The sequence below is a fragment of the Syngnathus typhle genome, linkage group LG12 (assembly GCF_033458585.1).
Source record: "Syngnathus typhle isolate RoL2023-S1 ecotype Sweden linkage group LG12, RoL_Styp_1.0, whole genome shotgun sequence".
NCBI classification, from domain to species: domain Eukaryota; kingdom Metazoa; phylum Chordata; class Actinopteri; order Syngnathiformes; family Syngnathidae; genus Syngnathus; species Syngnathus typhle.
Window position 1 is genome coordinate 13,429,158 of NC_083749.1, and position 19,103 is coordinate 13,448,260.

The 19,103-nt window shown below is 42.1% G+C and overlaps 1 protein-coding gene across 9 annotated transcripts in view; it reads left to right on the forward strand.

The window, feature by feature from the left end:
• Window positions 1-3,951: 3,951 nt before the first annotated feature.
• LOC133163397 (long-chain fatty acid transport protein 3) overlaps window positions 3,952-19,103 on the forward strand; it is a 50,131-nt gene continuing 34,979 nt past the window's right edge. For 2 of the 9 annotated variants that reach the window (XR_009716379.1, XM_061293247.1), the window contains exons 1-7: window positions 3,952-4,602; window positions 4,719-4,922; window positions 9,087-9,245; window positions 10,702-10,826; window positions 12,055-12,249; window positions 13,922-14,012; window positions 14,113-14,311. Coding sequence is in view for 7 of the 9 variants with exons in the window: in XM_061293247.1 (XP_061149231.1) it covers window positions 4,128-4,602; window positions 4,719-4,922; window positions 9,087-9,245; window positions 10,702-10,826; window positions 12,055-12,249; window positions 13,922-14,012; window positions 14,113-14,311 (1,448 nt within the window). In the remaining 2 variants the exon portion in view is untranslated. Of the gene's footprint in view, window positions 4,603-4,718; window positions 4,923-9,086; window positions 9,246-10,701; window positions 10,827-12,054; window positions 12,250-13,921; window positions 14,013-14,112; window positions 14,312-19,103 lie in introns of those variants that run through there. The other 7 variants (XM_061293250.1, XM_061293245.1, XM_061293246.1 and 4 more) reach the window with 7 other exon arrangements.

Sequence of the window (19,103 nt, forward strand, 5' to 3'; positions counted from 1 at the left end):
GCGAACAGGAAGTCGGGAAAGTCATGATTCGTTCCCTCACTGATCCGTTCTCGCGATGAACCGGAAATGCAAATCACTCACTGATTGTTTGTTGGTGAACGGGAAATGCAATTCACGACTCGTTCGTGAACGGGAAGTTACATCATTTTCTTTTTTGTTTTGTTTTACGGTGTTGTGCCAGATTTGGTTCCCCCGTGAGATTTTGTTCCCCCTGCCGCGGGAGCGCGCACGCCTTATTTGGAAAGCGAAAAACCGATGTCGTACGGTGTCGTACGGTGTCAGCACTATGTTGTTTTCAATAAAAACATGAAGAACTCACGTTTGCGTCAGTCAATTTTAATTTTTAGAAAGGATTATTCTCATTTGATGTCTTTAAATTCATCCGCGTTCTGCCATTGAAGCGGGGTGCATTCAAAGACCAGTCCTACAGACGGAATACTCATTCACTTCACCAAAAAGCAACAATATAATTACGTGAGCTCTTTGCATAAACCTCGATGCAAAGAAACTCCTCTTTTTGGGTACCGTTACATGCTACAAGGAGTATACAGTTTTTTTTTCCATGTATAATGCGCAAAATTTAAGTAATTTATTGTCCTAAAATCTGGGGTGCGCATTAGGGGTGTAACGATTCATCGATACACATCGATTAATCGATATAATGCTCGACGATTTATTGGCATCGATGGTAAAGGTAAACATCGATTTATATCGCCGTGTTTGACCTCGGACATTAGACGCAACTTTATTTTGAAATCTAGTTCATTGTTGCTTGCTTCCTCTTTCCGGGAGCAGTGCGCGCGTGTTGTGTTGTGAGCAGAGCACGCACGTCAAAGGGGAGTCGACAACTAGTACGCGGCTCCTGGGCTGGTGCTATGGCTAGTGTCCAAAAAGACGAGGAAATTGGCTCCCCTTTAGGCTTCAAGTCATTCGTTTGGAAGCACTTTGGATTCCAAAGAAAAGATGGCTCAACGGACAAGACACGTGCAGTTTGTAAATCCTGCCATGCGGTGATCAAATATTCAGGGACCACAAATCTCGCCGCACATTTAAAGAAAAAACACGACATCAAAGTTCAGTGTTAAAATAAGTACTTTGTATACGTAGTACAATACTCTTGTAATTTCCGAAATAAAGAGTTTGCAGTACCATGTACATTTTGCGTATGAATTGTTATAAATCAGGATATTGTTCTATATTTTTTATTTAAAAAAAAAAAAAAAGATCGAAGAGCACCATATCGCGATGTATCGTGAATGAATCACAGCAGGCTTTAAGATATCGGCAAATATCGTATCGTTGGTCTGTGTATCGATATGATATTGTATCGTGACAAAACCCGCGATTTACACCCCTATGTAGAATGCTTGCTTCTCTGTGCGGTGTGTGATTAAGTATCTCAGTGAATGAATGAACGAATGAATGAATGAATGAATCGATCGATGGATGGATCGATCAATCAATCACAACCATTATTTAATTAGTAAATAAAAGGCACTGAGACCAAGGTCTTTTTCACGTGTGATATGGCCAAGAAGGGGGCAAAAAACAATAAATTGCATAACAATACCAAGTACAGTAAAGTCAAACCTCTACATACGATTGCTTAAGGATACAAATTTTTTAACATACGATATGGTTGATTTTGCATATGAATTGTTATACATCAGGATATTGTTCTATATTTTTTACTTAAAAAAAAAATCGATCTTAGAGCACTATATCGTGATATATCGTGAATGAATCGCAGCAGGCTTTAAGATATCGGCAAGTATCGTATCGTAGTTCTTTGTATCGATATGATATCGTATCGTGACAAAACCCGCGATTTACACCCCTAGTGCGCATTATACATGGGTCCAATTTTATTTTTCTTTTAAATTACTATTATTTTTTTTAATCCGGATATCATACGGAGGCCGCCATTACAGATGCGCTTTCTTCTCTGCTGTTCACTTCAAACACGCTCTATACGAACACAATGCTCTCGTATCAGACGCTTGCTCAATCACCTGCTCGTTTGCTGTCACAATGTACCCTACACAAATCCGAAATATTTCTTCGCTATTGAGTTTGCTAGCGCATGCAACAAGCTGGGCCTCAGTACCTACCTCTGCAACTGGCTACTGGACTTCCTCTGTCAGAGGCCACAGGTGGTACGTGTTGGCGACAAGATCTCCGCCAGCATCACGCTGAGCACAGGGGCCCCCCCAAGGCTGCGTGCTCAGGCTGCTACTCTTCACCCTCCTGACGTATGACTGCATTGCAACCCACAGCGACAACCGCATAGTGAAGTTTGCTGACGACACGACTCTGGTGGGTCTCATCACCAAGGGAGACGAGACTCAGTACAGGCTGGAGGTTGACCTTCTGACCACGTGGTGCAGGGACAACAACCTCCTGCTGAACGTCGACAAGACCAAGGAGGTTGTTGTTGACTTCCGGAAGGGTCACACCCAACACCTGCCGCTGAGCATCGAGGGTGCTGTGGTGGAGAGAGTGAGCAGCGCCAGGTTCCTGGGGGTGCACATCTCTCCTGGTCCACCAACACCGCATCACTGGCGAAGAAGGCCCAGCGCCGCCTGTACTTCCTGCGGAAAGTCAGGCGAGCGAGCGCTCCTCCGGCCGTCATGACTACATTTTACCGTGGCCCCATTGAGAGCGTCCTCTCCAGCTGTATTGCTGTTTGGGGTGGCGGCTGCACTGACTACAACTTGAAGGCCCTGCAGCGCATAGTGAACATGGCTGGTAAGATTATTGGTGCTTCACTCCCCTCCTTGAAAGACATTTACATCTCCCATCTCACCCGCAAGGCGACCACGATTGTGAGTGATGTGAGTCACCCCGCTCACTCTTTGTTTGAGCTTCTGCCCTCTGGGAAGAGGTATAGGAGCCTGCGCTCCCGCACCACCAGACTCAACAACAGCTTCATACTCCAGGCTGTTAGGATCCTGAACTCGCTTCCCCTTTCTGCGTAGCGTCCTGTACTTTTGCGCTACGCTTACTGTCTGCTGCATGCACACTGGCTCCGTTTTGCTCCTATTTATTGTGTTATCTGTTTATTTATTATTTATTCAGCATTCTTATTATTTATTGTTTGTGCCTTCTTGTTTTTATATTGTGTCGTTTACTTGTATGTCTATCGTGTAATATGTCTCGTCACCGTGGGATAGAGAAAACGTAATTTCGGTTTCTTTGTGTGTCTTGACATGTGAAGAGATTGACAATAAAGCTGACTTTGACTTTGATACTGACCGGCAGAATAACATCCGGTTGTTCCCAAAGATGATCTTTTTTCTGAAAAAATGTTACGTTTACGGACTTAAGTACGAGTCAAAATTTGGGTGCGTATTATACATGGGTACAGGCTTTTTTCCAGCATCAACATGCCATTTTTAGGGTGCGTATTATACGTGGGGGCGCATTATACATGGAGAAAAACGGTATATTACAAAGGAGACTTTCTACTTAATTGTGATCATCATTCATCCATCCATTTTATTACTCAGGTATTTTCAAAGCAAATTAATATTGTTGCATTTATTAATTTGCTTTAAAATGACAGCGACATATAATTAAAAGCTGACACTATAGCAATGTCAAACGTGTTCATTTAAGAAAAATCCACACACATTTTATGATCAAATCTTTCATAACAAGAATGATTTGAGTGAATTGATTTGAATGAATAATTGAGAAGAAATTTCAGCGTGGATGAATTTAAAGACATCCAATGAGAATAATCCTTTCTAAAAATTAAAGTTGACTGACGCAAACGTGAGTTCTTCATGTTCTAATTGAAAACAACATAGTGCTGACGCCGTACGACATCGGTTTTTCGCTTTCCAAATAAGGCGTGCGCGCTCCCGCGGCAGGGGGAACAAAATCTCACGGCAGAACCAAATCTAGCACAACTGTTAGGTGGCACCAGTTTCAACGCGCATTACTGACACCTACTTGTTGAAGTCATATGAACTGAAAAAAGAACGAATCACTTTAGGAAGTGATTCGTTCACTCACGTTCACTGAAAAGAGCCGTTGTTTTTAACGAATAGTTCACTCAGGGGCTAACGGTATTTGCCACTGCTTGTCAAGCATTTTGCAGCAAGTCGGATTTTAACGCGACGATGTTCACTCTTCTGTTCAGTAGTGTTTTAGCGGCTTCGCTAGCTCTTCTTTTCTATCAGAAACTGTATCACCCCTTTTACTGGGTCGATTTGAGGTATTATTTGAAACTCCGGATGTACAAAAAGTCGTTGAACGCTCGCATGAAGCAAGGAATCATCACATATTTGGACTGCTTTCTCCTTCAGACGAGTAGGAACCCGAACAAGCCCTTCATTCTCTTTAAAAATCAAAGGCTGACTTATCAAGATGTGGACAGAAGAAGTAATCAGTTTGCGAACGCGTTCAGGGAGAGTTCTTTGAAACAAGGAAGCATTGTTGCTCTGTTAATGTACAACCACCCGGATTTTGTTTGCGTATGGCTGGGACTGAGTAAACTGGGATGTGAAGTAGCGTTTCTTAACACCAACATTAAAGCTAAATCGTTGCTTCGCTGCATTGAGAGTTGTGGAGCCAAGACGCTTGTTGTGGGCAGAGGTATGTGGGCACACTCCCTTTCACCTTGTGCTCTACATTATGTTTCACAGAATCAAACAAATGATTAAGAGGACTTTTTACTTATTTTGTTGGATGATGGCTCATTTTGTCTGCAGGTTTGGATCATTTGGTGGAGCCCGTTTTGTCTGACCTAAAGAAAGACAACATATCTGTGTGTGTGATGCATCACTCACCAATTTCTGAGGGTTTAATCAGTTTACTCAATAAAGTGGAAAATATGTCAACAGGAAACAAAAGTGGCCCACCCAACGTTAACATCATGTCCAACTTCCTCTTCATATTTACTTCTGGAACCACAGGTATTGCATAAGTATTATATCACCAAAATATGTTTACTTTTAATCAGGGATGAGAATCTTCCGCGGATCCGCAGATTTCCGTGTTTTCTTTCCGCCGGGAGTATCATTTTCGTGAATCGCGTAGATCCGTTGAAAAAATTGTTTTTATATGGGGGACCGGCTGGCAGCAGTATTGCGACAACAGCCGCCTTATTTTCATTTGCCTACTCATTTGCAAAACTTTTAGCCAGTGTTGGATTTTGTCCATAATTTAGGGAGCGCTATCTGGGCCTCACGGCAAAAGCCATTGCCAATCACCTGTTTATCCAATTTACTCACTGCGTGCTCTTTTAATTTCTTCAGATTTAGGAAAATGCTCAGACACTGAAGCAGAAATTAGACTTACACAGGTTGGTTGAGTTCAATCACAATTCTTGTTAAGAAAGCTCTGTTTTCAGGAAAATACAATACAGCGCTGGGCCTTTCAAGAGCAGAAAGCTTATATTCAGTTGCACATGCCGGTGTGGGCCGAGTTTGATGGGTGCTGAGTCTTTGGGGTGGGGCAAGTTCGCAGTAGAGTTTGATTCCATGGGAGTGGGTGCTGGTTATGGGCGATTCGGTGTGTGTGTGGGGGGGCTGTTGTCTTCCATCCCGTCTTTCGGCCTTGGTGATCATCTTTGGCCGAGTCCTTGGCTGTCTCCCTCTGGCACCTGCTGGTTTTATCTCCAAGTGACCTTCCTGTAAACATTCTGCTCCATTCTTACACTGTCGCACCTCATCCATTCATCATTCTTTCAATTTTGTCATTTTGTACGGAATTATGTGACATCATCAATTTATTCATGTTCCCTGACTATGCAAAGTTTTTTCTTTTGATACTCCATGTCTTTGCTTACATCATTAAATTCTTAGTTTAATCATGCTTCCAACCGTATCTTTTCTTTGTTAGGCAAAATATTTCCCTCTGTGCAGAGCGTTCAGTAGTAATCGAAAGGCTGGCGTCTCGCATTTAGGCGACATATGACGTTTACCGTAATTTTCGGACTATAAGTCGCTCCGGAGTATAAGTCGCATTTTGGGGGGCAATTTATTCGACCAAGAACACCAAGAACAGTCATGAATGAGCAACAACAGGCTAAACGATAGGTATGCTACCGTGACATAAACACAAACTAAGAACTGAGGACAGCCCTGACGTAAAATTCAGAGTTATTCAAAAAATTGTTACATAAATAACACGTTAATAAAACCATCTGTGTCACTCCAATTCATTAAATCCATCAATCGTCCTTTGTCAACAATGCGTGCGCACCGCTGACGGCGCTTGCACTTCAAAATATTCCACAGGCCCATATAACGATATATAAATTATATATCAAATAACTATTATAGAAGCAATAATGTTATCAAACCATCTGTGCACTCTAAATCATTAAATCCATCGATCAAATTCCTCGTCCTTTGCCAACAACGCCCCGCGTGCGCCCTGACGTCAGCCTCGTCGTTATTCCACAGATCTACTATATTGTAGCGTTAACAAAGTTTAAGGAAAGACGTGGGTTTGGTAAACGGCTCTTTGTTTAACAAAACAAACTTCCAGGCGTGTGGAGGCATGGACTGCCAGCCACGGAAGTGGACGAGAGCTCCATAGAATAGGATCGAGCGTGCGTAAAAGCCATGACCGAGCCCCATCCACCATCGCCGGACAGCCACCCGGCAGAGCGCCGGCCCCAGGCTTCCATCCACGGAGGTGAACTTGAGCTCCATAGAATAGGACCGGGCGTGCGTAAAAGCCCTAATAGTCTGTGTCACCCCAAATCCTTAAATCCTTCAAACTCTTCGTCCGCCGTGTCACTTAGAAACAAAGCCGCTAATGATGCCGGTAGTACGAGGCGTCCTTCGTCATCCCGTGATCAATCTTTGTCCTTTATGTAAACAACCGACGCGCCACGCCGCGTCGCGCTGCTGACATCACTTGAAATTCAAATTACAGTAATCCCTTGCTACATTGCGGTTCGTTTATCGCCGGTTCCCCCCCTTTTTTTTTTTTGAAAAAAACCCACATTAGTCGCTCCTTATTATAAGTTGCCCCCCCCACCCAAACTATGAAAAAAACGCGACTTATAGTCCGAAAATTACGGTAGTCAAAACACAAGATATAATCAAGTACTGAACGGTCAAGACGACTCTGGCCGTGTCCATGATTTAGAGAAAAAAAAAACCATCAGGCATGCCTTAAACAGTTCCTTAAGGGTCATTAAGCTATTCAGGCAATATATCAAATAACATTTGTTATTTCAAAGTCCTCAAAAATATATATCAGATCATAAAGTTATAAAAACCATAGAATAGGACCGGGCGTGCGTAAAAGCCTTAATTGTCTGTGTCACCCCAAGTCCTTAAATCCTTCAAACTCTTCGTCCGCCGTGTCACTTAGAAACAAAGCCGCTAATGATGCCGGTAGTACGTGGGGTCCTTCGTCATCTTCGTCATCCCGTGATCAATCTTTGTCCTTTATGTAAACAACCGACGCGCCACGCCGTGTCGCGCTGCTGACGTCACTTGAAATTCAAATTACAGTAATCCCTTGCTACATTGCGGTTCGTTTATCGGCGTTTCACCTTTTTTTTTTTTTTTTTTTTTTTTTAATTTTTGAAAAAAAAAAACACATATAAGTCGCTCCTTGTTATAAGTCGCCCCCCCCCACCCAAACTATGAAAAAAAACGCGACTTATAGTCCGAAAATTACGGTAGTCAAAACACAAGATATAATCAAGTACTGAACGGTCAAGACGACTCTGGCCGTGTCTATGATTTAGAAAAAAAAAAAACATCAGGCATGCCTTAAACAGTTCCTTAAGGGTCATTGAGCTATTCAGGCAATATATCAAAAACATTTGTTATTTCAAAGTTCTCAAATATATATCAGATCATAAAGTTATAAAAACCTTTGTCATTACCACCTATCAAAAATGTCTAGTTATGTCTTCTTTATTGATTTGGTGTGTAAGTATAATTATATGCTTAAAATGTTTCTTTTATTGATTTAATATGTGAATATACTTTTCTGTTTATATACTTTATTCAATGAGGTTTGAGCATATCTGTTTTTGTAGCTAGGCAGGACTTTTTGTATTTTGACCTCTTTCCTTCAAAGAAAGGAAGTGGGAGCAGTAAAGCCATCCTAAAACACAAAGACGCTCTTAAAGCAATGTGACAGTGAGCGCCCGGCGCGCTGCGGTTCCACGATCTGACGAAATTAAGCTCCCTGCGCACTGAGGTCCACTTAAATTTTGGAAAGTACATCAGGACTTTGAAAATATTTTCTAAATTTCAGCTCTGTCACAATAATGCGACCAGCACGGTGCAGTTGCGCGGTCGGCGGCGCGCTACGGTTGCGCGTTCGGCGGTGCGCTGCAGTTGCGCTGCAGTTGCGCTGCAGTTGCGCTGCAGTTGCGCTGCAGTTGAGCTGCAGTTGCGCGATCGGACAAAAATGCGCAAATGAAAAAAATGCTTAAAGGCTTTTTTTTTTTTTTTTTGTCTTGGCACGGATTGATTTTTTTTCCATTATTTGTTATGGGAAAAATAGATTCTGAATTCGACCGATTCACTTCTCGAACCGCCTTCTGGAACGGATTGTGGTCGAAAACAGAGGTTTGACTGTATCTCATTTGCATCTAAAGAGACCACACCAAAACGGCTTGCTCTAAGTCGCACATCAGAACAAGTAGAAAAGAGTGATGGTAGCAAAACCAGGAATTCAGACAAAAGGAACACTATTCCACTTTGTACAGACCACAACTAAATGAGTGAAACGTAAAACAGTAGAATTCATTAGCGTGATACGTGGGCTTTAGCCATGCGCGTTACACACGCAAGACAAAGGAGCGTGTTTCCGACAGTTGTCAGTGAAATAAGCTCCTGTCAGTGACAGACGACGAGGTTTGTCGGCACTTGACCTATATAGGGATGATTACATTGACACACGAAGAAACACTTGCATCTGTCCTCACAGTCCGTCCCTTTTTTTCTTCATCTGTAAAATGGGTGTCTGTCAGTGACAGACGGACAGACCAATACGTCCCTGGGACGGAATGCCAACCTCTGCTCTATTATGAATTAAATCATTAGAAATGAACCTGTTAAAATGTAGACATGAAGAAATGATGTCCCTTTCTCTGTCAGGTTTCCCAAAGGCAGCACGTGTGGGTCACCTTAAAGCCATTATGAGTATGGCATTCTTTCAGATGTGCGGCGCTACATCTGATGACATCGTCTATATCACTCTTCCTCTTTACCACATGTCTGCTTCCCTGTTAGGCATTGGAGGATGCATACAGCTTGGTAAGAACGTCTTAGAACAGTAGGCAAAGCTGGGCATCACAGTTTGACATCTTTCCTTGCATGTCTGCAAATATGTAGAATTAGGGGTGTAACGATTCATCGATACACATCGATTAATCGATATAATGCTCTTCGATTTATTGGCATCGATGCTAAACGTAAACATCGATTTATATCGCCGTGTTTGACCTCGGACATTAGACGCGACTTTATTTTGAAATCCAGTTCATTGTTGCTTGCTTCCTCTTTCCGGGAGCAGTGAGCGGCGTGTTGTGTTGTGAGCAGAGCAGGCACGTGAAAGGGGAGTCGACAACTAGTACGCGGCTCCTGGGCTGGTGCTATGGCTAGTGTCCAAAAAGACGAGGAAATTGGCTCCCCTTTAGGCTTCAAGTCATTCGTTTGGAAGCACTTTGGATTCCAAAGAAAAGATGTCTCAACGGACAAGACACGTGCAGTTTGTAAATCCTGCCATGCCGTGATCAAATATTCAGGGACCACAAATCTCTATATTTATATTTAAAGAAAAAACACGACATCAAAGTTCAGTGTTAAAATAAGCACTTTGTATATTACAATACTCTTGTAATTTCCTAAATAAAGAGTTTGCAGTACCGATCGAAGAGCACTATATCGCGATGTATCGTGAATGAATCACAGCAGGCTTTAAGATATCGGCAAATATCGTATCGTTGGTCTGTGTATCAATATGATATTGTATCGTGACAAAACCCGCGATTTACACCCCTATGTAGAATGCTTGCTTCTCTGTGCGGTGTGTGATTAAGTATCTCAGTGAATGAATGAACGAATGAATGAATGAATCGATGGATGGATGGATGGATGGATCGATCAATCAATCACAACCATTATTTAATTAGTAAATAAAAGGCACTGAGACCAAGGTCTTTTTCACGTGTGATATGTCCAAGAAGGGGGCAAAAAACAATAAATGTCATAACAATACCAAGTACAGTACAGTCAAACCTCTACATACGATTGCTTAAGCATACGAATTTTTTAACATACGATATGGAATTTGATCAGATATTTGACTCAAGATCCGAAGTAATTCCCAACATACGTCATTATGGTTAGCCCACTAGACGGCGGCACGTCGGGATGACGTCAGTTAGCGTCCCAAGAAGGCTAACGCAGATGGTAGTATTGGTGAAAAAAGGAAAAAGGTGATGATTCCTTCATGATACATAATATGAAGTAGTTCCCGGAACGAATTAAATTCGTATGTAGAGGTTTGACTCCATACATAAAAGAATACATTACAATTGCAGTACAATTCTAGTGTCTAATCTAGTCATCAAGCGACCATGCACCTGGAATGCAATAACTACTAACTACTATATTTACACCAGAGTATGCAATGTCGTTTTAATAGCCTGGTATTCATAATTACTGATACTACTTGTCCGACATGTCTTTGTCTTCAATTTGATCAAAGGTGCAACTTGTGTCTTAAGGAAAAAGTTCTCAGCAACTCAGTTTTGGAAGGACTGTGTCAAATATAATGTGACAGTGGTGCAGTACATAGGCGAGCTCTGTCGATATCTGGTCAACCATGCCGTGGTAAGATGAAATTTCATTTGTGTCATGTTGTTCTACAATAGGGATAGTTTTTCTCATTTATTTTCAGTAGTAGAATTTCACAGAAAATTGCTTTTCTTGTGATATTTTATGTGCTTCTTGTCAGGTCAGGAAAAAAAATCATTCTAGATCACTAACTGAATGATTGAATTCAGATCTTATTATTCATGGTTTAGCCTGAGAATGATCTACCGTTTTTTTCCGTGTATAGTGCGCAAAATTTAACGAATTTATTGTCCTAAAATCTGGGGTGCGCATTATACATGGGTACAAAATTTTTTTAATTTTATTTTTTATTTTTATTTTTTTTTTAGAAAACAAAACCAACAACAGGACTGACCGACAAAGTCGTGGAACAAAAAGACAGGGTGACATTACCAAAGACAGGAACAGAAAGCAAACAGACATCATGACAGTAACACATGCAATGATCCGACGGTGAGCGAGGGGCAGACAGGACTTAAATACAAAACACGTTACATCGATTGAGGTGACACAGGAAGAGAGGGGCGACGCGAACAGAAACTATGGCAACCTAGACACATAGCAAAACTGGGGACGAGACGTGACAAATGTCCCTCGAAATGAAACTTGAAATCACCAAGTTTTGGTTTCCAAGGGTGTTTTTATTCCTCTTCAACGTCTCTCCCATACAGAGCCGCCTTTTTCACGTCCGCACGCCTCTTTCCCGTGCGCGCACGGAGCGCGGTGGTGCGTTTATGAGCAGTCGGAGAAATCAACGCCAACAAAAAAAATTACATCCAGCCTAGTTAAGACCATACCAAAGACTATAAAAATGGGACCCATTGCCTCCCTGCGTGTGTGACGATCATTGGGACTTAAAAAAGAAAAAAAAAAAAAAAATTCATAAAGAAAAATTCATAAAAATTGGGTGCGTATTATACATGGGTACAGGCTTTTTTCCAGCATCAGCATGCCATTTTTAGGGTGCGTATTATACATGGGGGCGCACTATACACGGAAAAAAACGGTATTTTATATCAATAACTTCGTACATAACATACGTAGCATAACATAGTTCTAAAAAATTGGAAATTCCTGAGAATTCTTTTGATAAAAAGTGATTCTACAGTGAAAGATAAGGAGGCATATGATAATGAAATCAAACAAACATTCATATTCTCCTAAATGTTGAAAATAATATGATGAATATCTTAGTTTAGTTGAAAATGTCTTCCTATAAATGCAGGTTCCAGAAGAGAACAGTCACAGTGTTTGGCTTGCAGCAGGAAGCGGGCTTCGATCAGATGTGTGGAAGGAATTTGCTGAACGCTTTCATACACTCAAGGTCAGAGAAGGTTATGGTTTAACTGAGGCCAGCATAGGCTTTCTCAACTATACTGATGAGATTGGACCGATTGGGAGAGCAAGCTACTTCAACAAGGTTAGGAATTATTATTGGTATTATCATTGTATCTATTACCAGTGATTGTATAATGTATCTAATGTTCTCTCGCAAGAATTAACAAGGTAATAAAAAAAAAAAAAACTAGCATAATTCTACCATATATTTAAAAAAAAATATTAATACAATGTCCTGTTTGACTAGAAATAACCATTGAAAATAATTTTGGAATTCTTCTATGTTAAGTGAATTCATACTCTGATCAGTAACATGATAAATCGAAGATTGTGTTTACCGTAATTTTCGGACTATAAGTCGCTCCGGAGTACAAGTCGCATCAGCCATAAAATGCCCAAAAAAGTGAGAAAAAACATACATAAGTCGCTCCGGAGTATGAGTCGCTTTTTGGGGGGCAATTTATTCGACAAAATCCAACACCAAGAACAGTCATGAACGAGCAACAACAGGCTAAACGATAGGTATGCCAACGTGACATAAACACAAACGAAGAGCTGAGAACGGCCCTGACGTAAAATTCTGAGTTATTAAAAAAAACTATGACATAAATAACACGTTAATAAAACCATCTGTGTCACTCCATTTCATTAAATCCATCGATCGTCCTTTGTCAACAATGCGTGCGCGCCGCTGACGGCGCTTGCACTTCAAAATATTCCACAGGCCCATATAACGACATATAAATTAGATCTCAAATAACTATTATATAAGCAATAATGTTATCAAACCATCTGTGTCACTCCAAATCATTAAATCCATCGATCGTCCTGTGTCAACAATGGGTGCGCGCAGCTGACGGTGCTTGCACTTCAGAATATTCCACAGGCCCATATAACGATATATAAATTAGATATCAAATAACTATTATATAAGCAATAGTATTATAAAACCATCTGTGCACTCTAAATCATTAAATCCATCGATCTAATTCCTCGTCCTTTGTCAACAACGCCGCGCGTGCGCCCTGACGTCAGCCTCGTCGTTATTCCACAGATGTACTATATAACTATATTGTAGCGTTAACAAAGTTCAAGGAAAGACGTGGGTTTGGTAAACGGCTCTTTATTTAACAAAACAAACTTCCAGGTGTGTGGCGGCGTGGACTTCCAGCCACGGAAGTGGAAATGAGCTCCATAGAATAGGACCGGGCGTGCGTAAAAGCCATGACCGAGCCCTATCCACCGTCCCCGGACAGCCACCCGGCCGAGTGCCGGCCCCAGACTTCCATCCACGGAGGTGAAAGAGAGCTCCATAGAATAGGACCGGGCGTGTGTAAAAGCCATGCTAGTTTTTCAAACCTTCTGTGGCACTCCAAATCCTTAAATCCTTCAAACTCTTCGTCTGCCGTGTCACTTAGAAACAAAGCCCCTAATGATGCCGGTAGTACGTGGGGTCCTTCGTCATCTTCGTCATCCTGTGATCAATCTTTGTCCTTTATGAAACAACCGCCGCACCACGCCGCGTCGCGCTGCTGACGTCACTTGAAATTCAAATTACAGTAATCCCTTGCTACATCGCGTTTCGTTTATTGCGGTTTCACTTTTTTTGGGGGGGAACATTTTTGAAAAAAAACCACTTAAGTCGCTCCTTATTATAAGTCGCCCCCCCACCCAAACTATGAAAAAAAACGCAATTTATAGTCTGAAAATTACGGTAGTTGGATGTTAGTTCTGAAACATTTCTGATTCTACAGCTTACAGTACCCTTTGAACTCCTGAGATATGATACACAAACATATGAACCATTCAGAACTGTGTCTGGAAGATGTGTACGAGCGCACATAGGTAATTCCATGATCTGTATGTACACCATTACAACATATATTCTCAAGTTGAAAGACGTTTTATTAGTCTGGAATCACTCTTGAGTACTGTATTTGAGCAGGTGAGGTTGGTATCCTGGTTGCCCCTGTGACGGCTATGAACCAGTTCTTGGGTTACGCTGGAAATAAGGTCCAGTCTGAAAAGAAGTTGATCAAGGATGTGTTTGTAACGGGTGATCTCTATTTTAACACCGGAGACCTCCTGCTGCAGGACCACAGAGGTTTTCTTTACTTCCGTGACCGCATTGGAGACACTTTCAGGTATCCATCAACAATATTTGTGTCAGAACACATTTTCCACATCAAATGATTTTTCATTTGTCCATCTATTTTCTAAACTGCTTAACCCCATTAAGGTCGTGAGGCGATGTGCATATTCTTAAGTGACTGGCTTTACAACATTCAAAGAAAATTATAATGTCCCTTCAATAATGAGTTTTTTTTAGAGCACATGGTCTTTTTAGGCTAAATGGGCACTATATTGATGACCGCTGTTCTAAACACCTGGTCACCGTGGCTCCATGATTTCAAAGTCAAAGTCTACTTTATTGTCAACATCTTCACATGCCGAGACACACAAAGAGATCGAAATTACGTTTTCCCTATCCCACGGTGACAAGACATATTACACGATAGACATACAAGTAAACAACGCAATCTAAAAAACAAGAAGGCACAAACAATAAAAAATAAGAGTAACAATAAATAATAAATAAATAGATAACACAACGAATAAAAGCCAGTGTGCATACAGACAGTAAAAGTACAGGACGCTACGCAGAACGGGGAAGCGAGTTCAGGATCCTGACAGCCTGGAGTATGAAGCTGTTTGACAGTCTGGTGGTGCGGGAGCGCAGGCTTCTGTACCTCTTCCCAGAGGGCAGAAGCTCGAACAAAGAGTGAGCGGGGTGACTCACATCACTCACAATCGTGGTCGCCTTGCGGGTGAGATGGGAGGTGTAAATGTCCTTCAAGGAGGGGAGCGAAGCACCAATAATCTTACCAGCTGTGTTCACTATACACTGCAGGGCCTTCAAGTTGTAGTCAGTGCAGCCGCCACCCCAAACAGCAATACAGCTGGAGAGGACGCTCTCAATGGTGTCGCGGTAAAATGTAGTCATGACGGCCGGACGGGCGCTCGCTCGCCCGAGTTTCCGCAGGAAGTACAGGCGGCGCTGGGCTTTCTTTGTCAGTTATGCGGTGTTGGTGGACCAGGAGAGATCCTCACTGATGTGCACCCCCAGAAACTTGGCGCTGCTCACTCTCTCCACCACAACACCGTCGATGGTCAGCGGCAAGTGTTGGGTGTGACCCTTCCGGAAGTCCATGTCATAACTATAGTGTATTGTATTACGGGCAACATGGTAGCCATGTAGTTAGCATGTCTGCCTCACAGTCAACAGGTTCTGTTTATACTTTCTGTGTTTGTATGGCTTATGTCTAAGTGCTCTGGCTTCCTCATACATACGTATATTAAAAAAATGCTTGTTAATTGGGCCCTTTAATTTGCAAGGGTGGATTCTTGTTTGTATGTGTTTTACAATTTATTTGCAACCAGCTGCTTGTCCAAAATCAACTGGAATAGGCTCCAACTTACCCTTGATCCCATTGAGGATACGGAGGAGATATTCAACTGTTTCTTGTGCCAATGATGGTATTTACATTTTGTAATCCAAAAATTGCTCATGAATGTTGTTAATTACCGTATTGGCCCAAATATAAGACGACCCCGATTATAAGATGACCCCCTCTTTTTCAAGATTCAAGTTTGAAAAAAGACTTTTTGAACACCAAATTTATTTTTTATACAGAAAATAATTACAGTACATCTGAAACAAATGATTAGAACAATATATTCGAGAGAAAAAGCTTATTTTGCCTCATTCAAATCATGCAAAAACTGTCTATCACATCTTCATATCTGAACATTTAAATATGTAAACTAAAGTGCAATCACATTTGTAAATGTATGGCTTCTGGTTTTTGAAATGTAAATAAACCAATCTACTGTGATGAAACAACAAAATTGCAATAATTGCATTAAGCATCAAAGTGAAGTCTAACTGTAGTCTTGAAACAAATCTGAATAAGGAAAAACATTGCGATAAAATAATGCAAACTGCTACCGCTATTGTTGGGGAGCCTGAGGACTCGGATGGTTATGCTCTTTTCACCCCCGGGTGTCAGTCAGAACACAGGAAGGAAGACGTGGTTCAGTTTTGATTGCTTTACTGAATTACTGGAAAATAATAATAATAATAAATAGGCATACATGATATACTCTCGGCAACACATCAAACACAAGTCATCAATCGAGACAACAAAATACATTTTCTGGCGACCGTAAGCCGCCGTGCCGCTGCGTAACGGCTACTCGTACGATGCGAGGCAAACTTTAAGGAGCGCGCCGGAGCTGTCCATCAAACGGCGTGCACACAAAGCAAACCACGATCGGACAAACGGCACAACAGTGGACAGTAGTAACAATGAACCTTATATACTCATTTTGTGTCAAAGACGCACACGATCACAGCAACATACTCAATCGATTATGAGCGTGCCAGAGCTGTCAATCAAACGGCGCGATCACGAAACGAACCCCGATCAGAAACGGCACAACAGTATTTATGGCCCGCCTGCACTGTCAAACTGAAGAAAAAAAAAATCATAAAACTGTAATTCTTCCTATTACCAAAAGTTGCGGCACCACCCCTCGCCGCTCATTTCTGCCATGGCGACTGCAAAGAAAACGAGGAAAGTTGACATTGAGGAACGTCGCTTTCAAGAGAAATAGGAATTACAATACTTCTTCGCTGAAAATCAAGGCAATTGTGTTTGTCTAATTTCTAAAGAGACGGTTGCCTTGTTTAAGGATTTCAACCTAAAGAGACACTAGTAGACTAAACATGCTGACACATACGACAAGCTCAAAGTCAAAGTCTGCTTTATTGTCAACGTCTTCACATGCCGAGACACACAAAGAGATCGAAATTACGTTTTCTCTATCCCACGGTGACAAGACATATTACACGATAGACATACAAGTAAACGACGCAATATAAAAAACAAGAAGGCACAAACAATAAATAATAGGAGTAATAATAAATAATAAATAAACAGATAACACAACAAATAAGAGCCAGTGTGCATACAGACAGTAGAAGTGCAGGACGCTAAGCAGAACGGGGAAGCGAGTTCAGGATCCTAACAGCCTGGAGTGTGAAGCTGTTTGAGAGTCTGGTGGTGCGGGAGCGCAGGCTTCTGTACCTCTTCCCAGAGGGCAGAAGCTCGAACAAAGAGTGAGCGGGGTGACTCACATCACTCACAATCGTGGTCGCCTTGTGGGTGAGATGGGAGGTGTAAATGTCCTTCAAGGAGGGGAGCGAAGCGCCAATAATCTTACCAGCCGTGTTCACTATGCGCTGCAGGGCCTTCAAGTTGTAGTCAGTGCAGCCGCCATCCCAAACAGCAATACAGCTGGAGAGGACGCTCTCAATGGTGCCGCGGTAAAATGTAGTCATGACGGCCGGAGGAGCGCTCGCTCGCCTGACTTTCCGCAGGAAGTACAGGCGGCGCTGGGCTTTCTTTGCCAGTGATGCGGTGTTGGTGGACCAGAAGAGATCCTCACTTATGTGCACCCCCAGGAACTTGGCGCTGCTCACTCTCTCCACCACTGCACCGTCGATGGTCAGCGGCAGGTGTTGGGTGTGACCCTTCCGGAAGTCCACAACAATCTCCTTGGTCTTGTCGACGTTCAGCAGGAGGTTGTTGTCCATGCACCACGTGGTCAGAAGGTCAACCTCCAGCCTGTATTGAGTCTCGTCTCCCTCGGTGATGAGACCCACCAGAGTCGTGTCGTCAGCAAACTTCACTATACGATTGTCGCTGTAGGTTGCAGTGCAGTCATGCGTCAGGAGTGTGAAGAGCAGCGGACTGAGCATTCAGCCTTGGGGGGCCCCCGTGCTCAGCGTGATGCTGGCGGAGATTTTGTCGCCAACACGTACTACCTGTGGCCTCTGACAGAGGAAGTCCAGTAGCCAGTTGCAGAGGTAGGTACTGAGGCCCAGCGTGTCATGTTTGCTGATGAGGCGTTGTGGCACAATGGTCTTGAAGGCAGAACTGAAGTCCACAAACAGCAATCTCACATACGAGTCCCTTCTCTCCAGGAGTGGGGGGCAGAGCAGACGGCATCCTCAGAGGACCGTTTGGCTCGGTACGCAAACTGGAAGGGGTCAATGGTGGGGGGGAGAACGGATCGGATGTGCTCCATGACAAGTCGCTCAAAGCACTTCATGATGATGGGTGTAAGTGCCACGGGGCGGTAGTCATTGAAGCAGGACGGAGCGGGTTTCTTCGGCACAGGGAGCTAACAGGGAGTAACCGCGCTGATAAAGTGAAGCAGCTCCAAGCTGAAATGGCATCACAACAGCGATTCTTCACGCGGGGCTGTGAGTCAAAATTAAATAAAAATTAAATATTACATAATATTAAATATTACGAAGTGGCCATGTTAATACTGTTGATGTTATAAACCTGTAGACATGACACAAACTATTACTTTCTGAAAGATATTTCGTTTTCGTTTCGTTTTCGTTTCGTTTATTTATTTCAAACATGTGAAAAAAGAATAAGCTTATTGTACACAATAAAAGACATGACAAAATACATGCATATACACATACAGACGTACCTACATTCATACATATAACATTTGTATTGTATATTGTAAATGACGAGAGCAAAACTCACTTGTTTTAAGTTTTAATAATAACAGACAAATTTGCATTACTTTTACTTTTACCAAAGCAAGCTACGAAGTAGCCATGTTAATACTGTTGATGTTATGAACCTGTAGACGTGACAAAAACTATTACCTTCTGAAAAATATTGTAGATGACAAGAGCAAAATTCACTTGTTTTAAGTTTTAATAACAGACAACGTTGCATTACTTATAACTCTCGTTTAAAATGTTCATGAGGCAAAAATAATTTTAAACTCATGTAAATGTAAGGTATTTCAAACAGTTTGTTCAATGTTATCTGACTCTTCAGA